Here is a 14,819-nt window from a genome sequence, read left to right as displayed (position 1 = left end):
TATATTCCATGCATAAATTTTCTTACCTTCTCTTCTATTGTGCGAACCGCCGACCAGATACACCTACAACTGTCCAAGAAGCCACAGTATAATGAAACACGAGTGTTGACGTACAGTAAGGTAACATGACACATCCTCGCCGTGGAGGAAATGTAATCTGAAGAGCCACAGAAGAAGAAAAAAAAAAAAAAAAAGGGGGGGGGGGAGGAAACTTCTGCTTCTTTTATTATTTTTAAAGAATTACATAATGCATTAATCACAGTAAAGACAAACCGGCTTTCCCCGCATGTCATAGTTGTGCAAGCTTACAATTAAATTTAAAATTAGATGCAAGATGTAAAACTTTTCTTTCTTTTTTTTTTTTAAACTGCTCTGCCTTTCAACTCAATTGTACAGGGAGCAGAGCAGTAAAGCTTTTGAAGAGCAGAGCAGCTCTTTAGCCACTCCACACCACTGCCCAGAGGGTTGCATACAATCAAGGCTAAAAAAATTACAGTTGCAGACACAATCGCTTTTTTTTTCTTTTTTTTTTTTAGCGTGTAAATAATCTGTTGTTTTGATCAGTACTTCAGGGGGTCAACTGGTAGCTGCAGCGATCGGGCCATCTGAGGAAACACTGAAACATAAGCCAGGTCCAAATAATTTCATCAGATTCGTGCAGTATGTATTTCCAATTAAAGTGACATCACATAAACCTAATTAGTATAGATGCAACCTGCAACTTGATTTTCCAGTGCATGGTTTTCTCATCAAATTGATTACACCGACTCTGCGAGGAAGTGTACTGCACATACACTCACCAACCCCATGCTACCGTAGACGAATATTAAAAAAAATGCATTTGCGATGTTTGCCCATAAATACGACTGTTCATCAGCTCGAGAGCGTAACAGTCAGGTGCTTAACTTTGCTACTCAAATTATATTCAAATCACAATATGTTTATGTTAAATGACTATAAAGGCCAAAAGTAATGACATTTCGAAAATGCGCTGCTCCCTGTCAAATTTTCCAGGAAAAGACATCTATTTTGTGCAAAATAAATCATCGAGTTCTGATATGCAAGTATCACGGACACAGAGAGGAAGCTTTGCGTCCTCTTGCAGGTTCAATTACTGGCCTGTGGCAGATAGTAATCCTATTCTACAGTTTATCATGATTGAGAATGTACAGACCATTCAATGACTTCATGCAAGAGGAGGCAGAGGGTCAACCAGTCGCACAAGCATCTCACACACACACACACACACACACACACACACACACACACACACTAGACAAGAAAGAAAAAGAAAAAAAGAAAGAAAAAAAACACTCACGTACTACACCAACCACTTTTAACATAAACTGCAAGTCAGTAACAAGTCAATAGTGTTGATTATTTGCTCTTCTGTCCTACTGTGTATTGTGCTGTCAGGTCATTTACCGTGAAAAGTAATGGATTATCGAAAAAACTATTATACATGTGGCAAAATCTGTGCACAAAAATGAAGCAGAGGATTTCAAGAGAAAAAGGAGTTTTAGTCATTTCTGGATAATTAAAGACATGCTTGTTCTATAATTAGAAAGATACAATGACACTGGGATATCACAGTACGCCTAATTGGAGGAAGAAGAGAGAAAAAAAAAGAAAAGAAATATAAGTGCACATAAACACGAGTCCCTTTCTTGAACTTATGAGGAGGTAGAGAGCCAATATCCAATAATTTGCTATTCTCAGGTATTAGATTAAAAACTAAAATGACTTTCTTTAGCTAACGAAGGCTTGTGTTAGTTAAGGGTGATGTGACCACAACAAGCATCACAGCAGATCAATATAACAACTTTTCCTCCGTTCCCCTCGCCGCTTTTAAAAACCAGTGCAAAACTGATCCAGTACTCTGTTGTCAACCAATGCAGGACAGCTTCTGTGTACAGACTGATATCAGGCTCATTGGTTTCAACTCTGAGGTAGGATCTAGAATACCAAAGGGGACATTTGTTCAAACTCAAGTGCATTAAAGGGACTGAGCCATGACAATCAGTGATGTGGCGATGCCCATGTTCCTGCAGTGAGGGATGGACAATGGGTTCTCAGTGAGACGTAGTTGGCCCATTGGAGTGTGTGTGTGTGTGTTTCTGTATGTGTGTGTGTGTTTTTGGGGGGAATAATGCCTATGTCGAGTTTAAAAAAAAAAAAGAAAAAGAACTTAAAAATAACTACCTGTACAGTGCGCCCCACATCAAAGGCACTATTTTCAATATTTCCATGAATGCCACCTCTCCTCTGTGCATGAGTTGACCCTGTATTTGTTAATCGCCCGCCATCCCCCCACCTAAGGGCTACTCATCGCTAAGGTGCCTTCCTAACGCAAGTATTTTCCTAGCAAGTTTAGCAGAACAACATCACTTGCCTCAGACATCTTGAATGGGCATGATATGCATTTTCATTTCTTTTAAAATTAGATAAACAAAGCATTAAATAGAATGACAGAAATAAATACATTTTTATTTCATATAAATATGTGGGCCCTTATGTCCAAATTGATGTCTGTTTGGGAATACGATGAAGTAAACAATTCTTGAAATAAGCTGCCCTACTGTTTGATACACTAACCTTATGAGTAGTACGGTTAATGCGAATTGATCTCAGTGTTTATGAGTCACTAAATCCCATCAGTAACTATCACTCACTGTAAATCCCCGCGTCACAATGCATTTAATGAACATTATATTGTAATTTAATTGGAAGCCCTTCTCTCTCACCCAGGGGAAAAAAAAAAAAAAAAAAGATCAGTGATCACATCAAGGAAGTCTGGTCCCTTTATATAGAATTATCTTTTACGTTGATTTAATGTCACATAGGTAATTGTGTATATATAAAATTCCCAACACAAACCCCAAAAGGAAACCTGACTGAAGAGACAAAAAGATTAAAGGAAACATTCAAATCAGGTTTGAAGTTAATATGTTGCCAATTTTTCCCAAAGGCCGTTTTTTTTTCCACCACGGCTAAAACCTGGATTTGTCCACGTACGTACAGTAATATATATTTTGGAATCTTTCAACGTCTCTGGCTATGTACAAGCTATACAAATAAAGAGCAGGCTGAGGGCCAGGTTTTATAAGCTGTGCAGAGGGAGCAGTTGGTTGGGAAGTCTCCCAGTCTCCCGGCTCCTTCCCCCGCAGTCTGCCCATACAGGTGGCTGTTCTGCTTCACTTGCGATCGTCGATGGTCTTAATGAATTCCACCGCCGCGGTGAACTGCATCCACCAATAGCACTCCTCCCCACTCAGCCGGCTGGCGTAGAAATTATTGATGTACTGAACGGTGGACAGCAGGCAGGGCGGGTTTGCCTGGAGGGGAGGAGATGTGGGGACGGGCCCACATTAGCCGCTCAAAGAACCTCATGCAACACCGTACAGATTATAATCATAAATATGTAAATATGTAAAATATATGCACACAGGTTAGCAGACAGCACTCTTCATGGTGCATTGCGATTACTGTGATTCATTTTGTGAAAGGATTTTATGATGGTTATTCTGTTTTTTAATCTTCATTGACAAGAAATCAACTAGTGATGAATACTTAAAAGCACAAAGTCTTCAAAAGTTTGTTTGAAACAATTTCAGCTGACTAACAAGTTCAATGTCAGCAAAAATACAGAAGAAGAATGAAGAAGACACTTACCCTTATGAGGACAAAGACAAGCACAGGGACAAAGTCATCTGCTCCAGGGACAGAGTCTTCATTGGCCAGACTGAGAAGATTCATGATGGTGGAACACATTCGCAGTATACACTGGACTTTGTCTCGGGGCGTCTTGTATGCATTGATGGTTCTGATCTCAGACTGCGCGGAGGGCCAGGGAGCTTCCTTCAGGTAAACCTGCAACCACAAAAGTTAAACAACTCAACATCTTTTTGAAGCTCTGAGCACCAATAACTTTCATCTTTCTCCGTGAATGCATGGAAGTGACGGGGGAGGGAAAAAAAATAGAGGACTCGAGACGATACCTCTGGGATTTGAAGAGCTTTATGATTCGCTGTCACAACTTTTGTGAGCCGCTGGATGTGTTCATGGAAAAGCCTGTGTGCGACAAAACAACTCAGTTAATGACAACGGAGAGGGGACGCATTCTGTCCAATCCAGCGATGCAGCTGCGGCACGTCACATATCAGCCTAAATATTAATCAGTTTAGTCTGAAGTCCCATCTGAAGGTTTTAATGAGTGATCACGTCAATTAGACTAGTTTACAAAAAATACAGCAAACTTAAGCTGCAGAGTGTCCAAGTTAATGTTCACAGTTAAAATTAAATCTTAGAGGTTACAGCATCCGCGTTAAATATAATACAAATGCATATTATTTATCCAACATGTGGAGTGCAAAGTCACATGTTAACAACACATTTTGAATGAGTGACAATATTTCATATTACTTTAATACTCTTTATTCCATATATTTTTATGCTGTTCTTCAATAAAAGAGACTTGACCAAAACGATTTTTGCTCCAACATGATGTACTGTACATCAAACTCTGGAATGCCAATTGGGTGGTGACCCATGCCGAAGAAAAGTAAAGGGATTTTAACACCAGGACAAAAGCACTTAAGTGAATTGGTGTATATGCCAAGATATAAAAGCACAGTGCTCTGCTGTCTGCACAGACTTTCAGTTTTAAATCCACCTAACAGTAAAAAATCCAATACTGCCGAGTGAAGCACTTTGTTTGGCACTGTTGGCATCAGAGCTACTCACTGGTCTCTGAGAATATCTCCATCCTGATTGGGGTAGAAGGCCAGTTTAAAGATGCGGTTCATAACGCTGCGCTCGATAGCCATCTGGGCATCCTGCAGCTGGTCTTCACTTGCATACTGCCAAATGGCATCACGGGCCATGGCACCGTACAAGTAGCGCAGAAAATCCTCCACTGCTGCTGTCTTGTCATCGGCTGCTGTGCAACCCTGGAACGCTGGAGGGGAGCACAGAAGCAACAGATTTAACCCCCAGCACAAGATACACAGGAACAGGATTTTCAAAAGTCGTGCTGCGCTTTGCATTACTTTAATTACTTGGAAATACAAAAAACTTAGAAAAAAATAGAACAGATCTCTACTAACAGGTATGCCAGAGTATTTAGTAATGTAACATCAGCTTGTATTTCTAAATCTTATAGGATTTTATATTGAACCATTTGTCTTTTAAGAGTTGCTGCCAACTATGTTTTTGTTGTGTCTGAAGAGTAACATGTAGAAAAGCACTGTAAATCATGCATAACGTGGCAATAGTGGCAGAAAATTAGATGGCAGAAGGGCTAGGAATCTCTGGAGGATGTCAGGTTATTATGCTCTATGAGGGTTTGGTTACACTGAATGTGATAATGTTAAAATACCTTTAATGAAGTCAAGCATCTTGGACTCCATATGTTCAAGAAGGAGTCGAACACAGACAGTGGTGAAGTAGCGGTTCGCCACCTCCTTGTCTCTCAGCACCCTCTGCAGGAGCCTCTCCAAATGAGCCTGAGAGGTCTGCAGGCCCTGACGACACCTGGTTAGATAAGCGATGTATGGAGCTCGCTTTCTAAAGGAAACACACACACAAAAAATTTGTATTTATTAGATAGATTATTTCCACTGTAGTTTCCTAAAATATCACATACCGAACAGAGAGGAGATAAGAAACTGTAAGACCCATGAGGGTTCCCTAAGTGAGCTCATCTCATCTCTGCAGGATTTACCTGTAATCCTCTGCAATGGCAGCCAGCAGCTTCCTGCAGGTGCGTGGATCGAAGCGGCTGACGCAGCGCGTGGTCTCTTGTATCTGTGCCATCTGGTTTTTATCCTGAAGGTTGATGGCCTCTGCTAGCTGGACCTTCAGGAAGCAGACGATCTCATTGTCTGAGAGAGGACAATAGAGACAGACAGCATTGAACAACACTGCTCACTGCTCACAAAGGAACCGGTGGTTGCTGCAATCTAAACAGCCTGCCACCTCCACATGACAATGTGGCTCATGCTGTCTTAACTATAAGATGTCTTATAGTTTTAATGTTTTTCATTTCACAGGATTACACTTGATTCTGCCTGCTATTGTCCTACTTAAGGATATGACGGTGGTAGCCAGCAAAATTGCTGTGATGAAAGTGTAAGATGCTTGTCTTTATGTTGGGAAATATCAGAACTCTTCTTCTATGTTTCTGACAAAAGAGTGGAAAAATGTTCATCTATGAGGCTACATGTGTATGACGGTTAAATCGTGTAATATTTCACAGACACCATATGGGAATTCTCTTTCAACATCCCCCGCTTTTTCAACCTTGCCCCAAACCTTCGAATGTGAGTCAGAAGGTGAAGGTGGTACAGATTTGGTGTCTTGCTTAAGGACACTTTCAGCAAGTTGGAGGTTTGCCAACATTAAGGACATGCACCTTGCCCCCTCTGGAGAGATGTGACAAAAAAACTACACTCTAGTAGATAAGTTTTACAAGAGCTCCAAATTAATACACTTTCTAACACGTTGTTAAACATGTTGTAAATGAACAGGTCTTCATAATCAGCTCAATGTTATCACTGTTTAATCATCACTGCAGGAGCATTAATACCGATCCAGCACAGGGCAGTGTTTGATTAACTGATTAAGTATTAAATGCAGTCACAACTTTTACCATATTAATGCTTCAAAAATGAAAATCTTACAAGGAAATCTTCCGTCTTTTCAGAAAAGGTGAAAGCCAAAAGAGCTGTGATCCCTATTCAGTTCAGTGCAGAGCAAGAGAAAGACAAGTCTGCCACTAACTCCTACCTTCAGGATCCATGTGATCAGGCAGCCCATTCCTTGTTGCTGCCGGAGCCATGATGGGAAGAGCCACCGAGTCTGCAGAACACAACGCCAACCTCAACTTCTTCTTTGCATCACTGGAAGACAAAAACAAATTCTAATCCACAGCACTGACGAACTAATAACTGTTTTTAAAAGTAGAAGCATTGAGTGATCAATTGCAAAATGAGTTCTGCAGTTTTGTGTAGGATTGTGAATGTGAGACCTGAAAGAGAACTTGGAGTCGTGCTGCTGTGCTGTCTGGCTGGCTGAGTCTGGGAGGTCATCTGTGGAAATGTTCTGCAGAGTGTCTTCTCTTGGAGAGTCATGCACACTGTCTTCCACACAAAGATCTGCAGAAAAATATACAAAAAACAGAGCATGAACATTCTTCACTCTGGCTACTGTAAGTTTATGTCATATGTATATATGCATATAACTTTATTTCCTGACCTCCTGTACCATCATACGAGGCTCCAGCTGTGGCTCCATCACTTGGGCTGGTTCTCTTGATGTTTCTGTACTTGTCCAAGATGTCTTCAGCTGCCTGGGTTTGAGAGCTGTGCCTGGGCAATGGGTCATCTAACAAACAATCCACCACCAAAGAAGTTGCATTAAAATTAAGACCAAACATCCATTTAAGCCAATCAGGAGATTAAAAAACAAACCAGGACTGACCTTGTGGGATACGTTCCTGGGCAATGTCATCTTTCTCTTGTTTGTCCCTTTTCCTAAATGCTGCAATTGGAGCTGCAGAGAAGAGACTCGATATTCAAGACTCAAATCTATCACAAAATGATAGAAAACTTTCTTAGGCCTGGGGCTCACAAACAACATCAAAATATACACCCATGAGAGACTATGAAAAATAAAATTGCATCAAAATACAAACAATTCAGTAAATATAGCAAAACAGAGGTTCAAACAGCGAGTCGCTCAAACAGAGAAGCGGCCCCGCCTGAGACATGTGATGACTGACTTGGGCGGAGTGACACCACTTTCACTATCACCTTATGACAGGCTGTTCGTGCGTCACCTGTTGACAGCCACTTCCGTAAATCTGGTATTTTTTAAGGGGTGCATTGAGATGAAAGATCTCAACGTGTGATGTATAACATCACACAGTATCAAACACGTCTAGTGTAGAAGCAAAAAGCAAAAAACATAAAATGGTGAATTAAACAAACCTTTGGTTCATAGCAGAATATCACCACAGACCACTGTAACTCCTTATAAACATTCAGTGTATATAGAGATAAACAGTCCTACAGATGCCTATCCTATTAACACAAAAGTGCCAAGAGGACAAACAAGAGAGTTACAGAGGCTATAATTTGATGACATACACAGGAAGCACTGGGTGAAGGATATACATTGATATTCTGTATTCTCCATACACTGAAAAGATAATGGAACAAAAATAACGGAAAAGGGGTGACAAAACGGATGCATGGATGAGGCGTGTGAGCGTGTGAACTCAGGCTACACCATGTCACATCACAGCTCTACAGCTCTAAGGCAGCATCTACCAAGCAGCATGGCACGCAGCCGCTGGCTCCAGCAGTAAAGCTAGCTCAATGATGACAGCATGGAAGCATTACCTGGGACATCACTCTCAGCCGTCCAATACAGCACTGTGAGGAACACAACAGACAGGGTTGGCCTTTCAAGCACAGGCTGCCGCTCTGCGGGACAACTGACTGTGCGTCACCATGCAGAGCAACAGGACAAACACAATGGACTCTACAGAGGTTTGGCAGGAGACTGGCGGTTTTAGGCTTCACGGCTCTTGACTTTCTCATGTGCACACAGTCCTCCATTTTATGAATATCAATTTAATGTTTACTTAAGAAATATCATTATCTCAAAGAGTAATAAGCAGTCATTCCATGTGGGCACAGCTCATTATTTCCCAGACAGATGTATGAGAGATGGTTGTAGAGTAGAACTGCAACACGAGATGTGTCATCTATCAGTGCTGATGACAGAGAGGTCTATCTAATGACCATTAGCCGCTGGCTGACAGCACTGCTGGGAGGGCTACAGCCATACAATCTACACAGCTAAAGCTCCTCTGATGACTGATTAGCTTTGAAAAGTCTATATAAATCTGCAGCTAGTGAGACCTGAGAGAAAAAGGACTGGACACGTCTCTGGAGTAACTTCAAACAACAAGAAACATCATTTTCCAACTGGAACATCAGCAATGGAGTGGACAACATGGATCATCATTCTCTTTCTCACATTATAAATTGGTTTTTGCTCTGCTCTTTAAAGTGTGATATTTCCTGTCAGTTGTGATTAAGAGAACTTTTTTTTTTTTTTACCCAGCAATGAAAAAAAATAAAGGGGCACTGCAATCAAACAGATCACTTTAAAATGAAAAAAGTTCATTTCTCAGTTTAGAAAAGAGGGCAAGCTTAAAATGACCAAGTGGCCTGTTTCCTTACCTTTGGGAATGGCTGACACAAAACGTTTCTTCCACCACGGTCTGTTGCGATCAGATTTCTCATCATCGCTGTCTTTCCTGTCCTCAACCTTTAAATGGAAATTAGCACATTGTAATTGGACACTAGCAGGTAGTTTCCTAAAAACTGGATCTGGCTATGAAAGAAATCATTTTTCAAAGCTGTTCCTGAGGAGTATTACTCAAAACCACAAAAGTCTGTAACATTAATCCAGAGCTCCACTACAGCTGGTTACCTCTCCTTTCAGGGAGTCCTTGCTGGGGGATGAGGATGGTCCTAAGGCGAAGGCCCCGGCAGGGTCACGCTCTTCAACTGCTACCCGTCGGTTAAGGCCTGGGTCACTTGTGGGCCGGCGGCCTGGGCACACGATGTCAGAGCTACGGCTGCGGACCAGCCTGTCAGGGAAGGAGTGGCGCTGTTTCGTGTGCTCCAGCTCAGCCTGGGCCAAGCAGTGGGGCGTGAAAAGAGAGTGGCGAGTCTCCTGCCCCAGGGCACTGGCTTCAGGGATAGGAGGATCAGGGGGAGGGTGAGGGGGCCTGGCGTAGTGCACTTTGGGCCTCACTATTGTTCCAGTGGAGGAGCCTGAGGTAATAAGGCAGAAAATGAAACATTAATGCAATTTTTCTGAATAAAACTAGACAATAGTCAAACAACCCTGTGCACTTTTTATTAGTTTTTTATTCTATTCTATTCCATCTTTAAGTTTATTTTTTCTTTTATTGTGTTGATTATATTTATGCTCAATTATTTTTAAAGCTTTAAATAAACTAATAAAAATCTTCATGTAGATGCACTAGAAAGTAGTGTTGTGTGATACCGTAACATCTCACCTGTTTTTAAAGAGTAGTTGCCAAACATAATAATCAGTAGGAAAAAAAACACCACCAAATGTGGGGGAGAGTGCTAAAGAGAGATGTTGGTGGGAGATGAGCCCTAGGTGTAGGTAGGCCACCTGTTCCAAGGGTAGACTCTCTCTCCTGAAAAGCTTCCAATGGCAGCCTCGTGCCATGAGCACAGTGGGACAAGGGGACAGTGCCAAAGAGCCTGGGGTGAGGTCTCTCAACCTGTCATCCCTTCACCTTGCCACAGACACAGCCACTACCATTCTTCTCTAAAATATTTTTACCTGCGCTACAAACAAAACGCACAATAGTAGGAACAAAGACTGCTGAGAATAATTTGGGATACTACATGAGCCGAATGAAGTGGCATTTCACTTGCACTTACAATAACATGTCCATTAATTGGGGTGAGAGGTACGAGCACTCTTTTGTTTAATTTCGCACAGCTCAAGCTGTTCTGTGACTCCACGACATTAGGGTAGGGATATAATGATACTCATTTCTAGCTCTCATTGGCTGTAGAGCATTCTTAGGGAGAGTAAATTACCTTCACCAGAGGAGAGGGGATCAAACATGGCCAGCAAAGAATCGGCCTGCGAAGGTGGAGATGTCAAATGGTGTGCTCCTGCAAAAACACATAAGAATGCAAGAGAATTAACAGTGTTGATTATCAACCACTAATACAAAAAGGTGCACTGTTGTTAGTAAAAAAAAAAAAATATTTGTAATATTAATTTAAAAAGATATCACATAGTTCAACTCTGAACAACAATTACAGTTTTCGAAAACAAAACACTGATTTAGTTTGGTGGCAGCTGTAGAAGTGACATGGATAAATAGCCCTGGCTTATGCTGTTTTGACCAGATAGACACTAGACTGATGGCTTCGCAAGCCTAGTGGGGATGTGACACTCTCCTACCGTGGCCTGACTCCTCCCCATCTGGACTGGTCACAGAGTCCTTCCCTCCGAAGTCTGAGCTGCACTCTGACCTCAAGTCCTCGATCTTGTTTGGGATGTCTTCTGAGGTTGCACTGATCCCTGTGGCACCCACATGCAAAAGAAACAGTTGTGGTGACATTCAGGACAAAAGCAGCTCAATATCACCCCTACACTGAAATGTTTCAGCTTGGCAGTAGCCAAGTAACAAAGCCCGCATGTGCAATGGTTTTGAAACAAAAGAGGATATTTTTCTCTTTAGACTATGCTGTATGGTCTCTCTCGGATGGGAACCCACTGGGAACTCTAAATTGGTAGCGTAAGCTCCCATGTGTAAAGGGAAAGACACAGATAAGAGTGATCATCAGAAGTAGACTATCCATCGGCAGGATCCCGTGGGACGTTTTCCTGTGAGCTGAGCCAGGAACGTCACCGCTGGCTTCTTAATCTAGGATACTACTTCATGCACGTCAACGTAGCATGTCCACCTGAGCCCACGGACATGACAACCAGCATTAACCTCTGTGTCGTACAGAAAATTTCACACCGACCCTACTATGCTGATTAACAACCCTCACCCCAGCAACGTGACCGCTCTACACAGAAACAAGGAGAGCCAGAAACAGTTATTTAACCTGAATTTAACAATGCAGGTCAAAATGTGACTTTCCAAAAGACAAAGAGGACTGAAAAACAGAGGAAATGCAGGCAGATAGAGTCAATGTAAGAGAGGGTGGAGAAAGAAGGAAACATGGAGTAGTTTCCTACCTGAGACAACGCTGAGGCCTGGTGTGCTGGGCCTCGAGCTGACTTCTCTGACCTCAGTGTCATCTGAGGTACTGCCAACCCCAGAGCAGCTCTCCAGCTCCTGCAGTCGCTCCTCCTGCTTCAGGTCTGGGGCTTCTACAGATGAAATCAAATGGGGGAGAAAAGAAAAGAAAAATTCTCTCCATGAAAAAGAAAGATGTGACAAGAATGTGCGCTTTTTCACTTGAAATGTTCCTAAAATACCATTCAAAAGGAAACTCAAAACCCACTGTACTCGTGGCAGTTTGCTACGGATGATGGTCATCCTCTCACTCCACCCTGTCCACTATTACGATTATTGGGAAACCAAGCGTGCACATATGCAAGAAATCAAACAAAGCATACATTATCATGTCTCATAACTGCCAATCCAAACCATAAAGCTAGTATGGCCAATTCTTTGGCTACCCAATGGAGCTGTTGGGTCGAACCCAGAGGCTCCATACTAACAGCAGTACTCATTTGCATGCTCGTTAGTAATAATGTGTTGGTGAAGTGCTCTTCAGAGTGTAGTTTTCTGCTGCCTAGCCATGAAACAAGCACTCTACTTGAAGCAAGCCTCCAATCGCGCTATTATCGAGCAGAACAGGGGCAGCAAACGGAACAAAAAGCAATCAAGACACTCATGCATGTCATTTCTGCAGTGCACATATTGAAATGGTGTACTACTTCAATTAACATAAGGCCCAAGCTTTTGTAAGAAACACTTAACACTGTTAATAAAGCTCTCTACTGATTTTCACAAAACACTGGTTTTCAAAGGAGGGAGTCAAGCACGTAATCTCTCATTAATAAAAGGTTTGGTCTGTATGTTCAATTTGCAAGAACAGACAAAGAATAATAAGTAATTTATATGAAAGCATTTGCATTGAAACAGCAACACAACAATATCAAGTGAGGCCCTGAATGATTACTGGCATAATACTACAAAATGTACACACCGGTCTCAAAGCAGTATCATGTTAAGTCTAGCCAGATAAAGAACTGACACCGTGTAAACTGACTGAGGACAGCTGCTGTCCTTGTGCTTCCCTCCCCACTGCTCTACCACAGGTGCAAACACACCTGGTGGTCCCTCTAAGGAAACCCAAAGCTGCCTTTTACTGGCACGGGCAGATTTGCCCTGAAAGACAGGCAAGTGCACACAAATATGATGACAGATGCATGCACACGTTTTTGGTATGGAATGCAGTGCAAACACACCTGGCGTCCCAGCCCCCACTAAATTGAAGAAACATAAATATGCATGCAAAAATGTTCACACATGTGCATTAAACACACATTTGAGACTGTCGTGTAGATGAAAAGCAACAATCGAGATGATAAACAAAGCAAAAGAGCAATGTAACAGCAGAATAAATGTGGTTCACTCACCTGAGTCGCTGGGCAGGACCTCCACGCTCCAGGCCTCACTTGTGGTCTCTGAGATGGTGGAGCCATAGGGGTCCAGCAGAACTGAACCCGAGCCAGGAAGACACAGCAGGCTGCCAAGCATATTCTCTGCTGCTGCCCCTGAGAATAGAGATGGAGAAAGAGGCAAAAAGTTACCCTCTTTAAGCAGCTTGAAACACCGTATTAAGTCAAGGAAAGTGTTGGACCAACGAGAAGTCATCTCTGCAGCTACAAAGGCATAAATCATTCTGAGTTTAAATATGAGCAATATCTAAAATTGAGATGCTTTTTACATGAACCTTCACATTTCTATTGCTCCATCCACTTCTTTTTTTAAATTTAATTAAATAATATTTCTGTTATTAACTGATCTATCAGTCAGTTTTTCAATGTACAAATTAATCATTTATTCTATACAATGACAAATAATTGAAGAAAATTGCAATTACTAATAGTGGGAGCTTTAAATGGTATATTTAGCAAATGTTTGGCCATTTTTGTTTGATGAATGACTGAAACAACTAATCTATTCATTTCTTTAGCTCAACTCATCAGTTTGTGAAGTAATTGTTTCCACATCCACTACATTATACCTAATGTACTGATTTTACACGGTTCCTCTTAATTAAAAATTAAACTGTTCCATCACTTCTATGCCTTCAGGTCTGACTTTCAAACAACACAGCGAAATGGCCTGAGATAAGCAAAAAAATATTAAATAAACCCCCGACTCGCAGAAGGGGGTTCAGAGACGGTGAGCTTTGCATGCAGAGAGGTCACATGCGTTTCATGCTGAGACCCACAGGCACATATACCACTGTGCCAAAGGTCAGAGTTTAATGGTAATATCTCACCCTGCCCTGGCCTCCAGGGCTATGACTTTGCGCTGTTGATTAAGCCTAGCATTATTCACAACCAAATTACTGCTTTGTCCACCCTCCCACAAAGTCCTCAGCACAGTGTCCCTCCATCTCCATTTGGGAGGCCATGGCTTAACAAGGCGGAAGAATGCAGAGGAGGGGGAAAAGAGCTAGCAGGTGTGAGTGGGAGTTAGCATTCAAGGCTCATGACCAAAAAGTCAACCTGTGGTAGATGCACCCCCTGGTACGTAATGCTTCCACTTCACGGCCCACACACGCCATGAGCACGCATGCATGCCAGCACCCAGGCAACAGTGTGTGCTGCTGTTGGCGGGGGCAGGGCCCTCATTGGCAGTGGGAGAGCTCTATCCCGCTGTCCGTGTTTACAGTCTTCAAGGTAGGGGCGCACAGTACTTGTCTTTCAGGTGGATGATTAAATGAGTGGCACAACAAGAAGTGAAACAATTAGAATTTCTGCCTCATTATCATGGTAATCTTATCAGTGGGATAATGAGGTATTAATGGATATTTAATGTGCATCTCATAACCCAATCCCTTGGAGAAAACACATAAGGAAATCGCTGTAAATTCACTTAATGATGGAAAAGTCCCCCAACGCCATATTCCGAAGAATGAAAAATGGTGGATGCAAATGAGAAGGAACCAAGGTCAATAAGACTGCAGGGACTGACTGAATGTCAGAGAGAGAGA

At 42.1% G+C, this 14,819-nt stretch overlaps 1 protein-coding gene across 3 annotated transcripts in view; it reads right to left on the bottom strand.

Annotated features, from left to right (window-relative positions):
• Positions 1 to 202: 202 nt before the first annotated feature.
• Positions 203 to 14,819, bottom strand: part of gapvd1 (GTPase activating protein and VPS9 domains 1) — a 30,078-nt gene continuing 15,461 nt past the window's right edge. For 2 of the 3 annotated variants that reach the window (XM_008305939.1, XM_008305947.1), the window contains 16 exons: positions 13,231 to 13,368; positions 11,818 to 11,952; positions 11,032 to 11,151; positions 10,659 to 10,736; positions 9,505 to 9,851; positions 9,252 to 9,339; positions 7,480 to 7,551; positions 7,255 to 7,383; positions 7,028 to 7,154; positions 6,787 to 6,899; positions 5,723 to 5,882; positions 5,378 to 5,565; positions 4,744 to 4,957; positions 3,999 to 4,071; positions 3,673 to 3,870; positions 203 to 3,335 (listed from right to left, as the gene is read on the bottom strand). In XM_008305939.1, the coding sequence (XP_008304161.1) occupies positions 3,195 to 3,335; positions 3,673 to 3,870; positions 3,999 to 4,071; positions 4,744 to 4,957; positions 5,378 to 5,565; positions 5,723 to 5,882; positions 6,787 to 6,899; positions 7,028 to 7,154; positions 7,255 to 7,383; positions 7,480 to 7,551; positions 9,252 to 9,339; positions 9,505 to 9,851; positions 10,659 to 10,736; positions 11,032 to 11,151; positions 11,818 to 11,952; positions 13,231 to 13,368 (2,321 nt within the window). In that variant the 3' untranslated portion in view covers positions 203 to 3,194. Of the gene's footprint in view, positions 3,336 to 3,672; positions 3,871 to 3,998; positions 4,072 to 4,743; positions 4,958 to 5,377; positions 5,566 to 5,722; positions 5,883 to 6,786; positions 6,900 to 7,027; positions 7,155 to 7,254; positions 7,384 to 7,479; positions 7,552 to 8,402; positions 8,436 to 9,251; positions 9,340 to 9,504; positions 9,852 to 10,658; positions 10,737 to 11,031; positions 11,152 to 11,817; positions 11,953 to 13,230; positions 13,369 to 14,819 lie in introns of all 3 variants that reach the window. The other variant, XM_008305931.1, reaches the window with a different exon arrangement.

This window comes from Stegastes partitus, unplaced genomic scaffold (assembly GCF_000690725.1).
Source record: "Stegastes partitus isolate 25-593 unplaced genomic scaffold, Stegastes_partitus-1.0.2 Scaffold44, whole genome shotgun sequence".
NCBI classification, from domain to species: domain Eukaryota; kingdom Metazoa; phylum Chordata; class Actinopteri; family Pomacentridae; genus Stegastes; species Stegastes partitus.
Note: the sequence above shows the minus strand (reverse complement) of the source record. Positions and strands in the feature narration are given on the sequence as shown.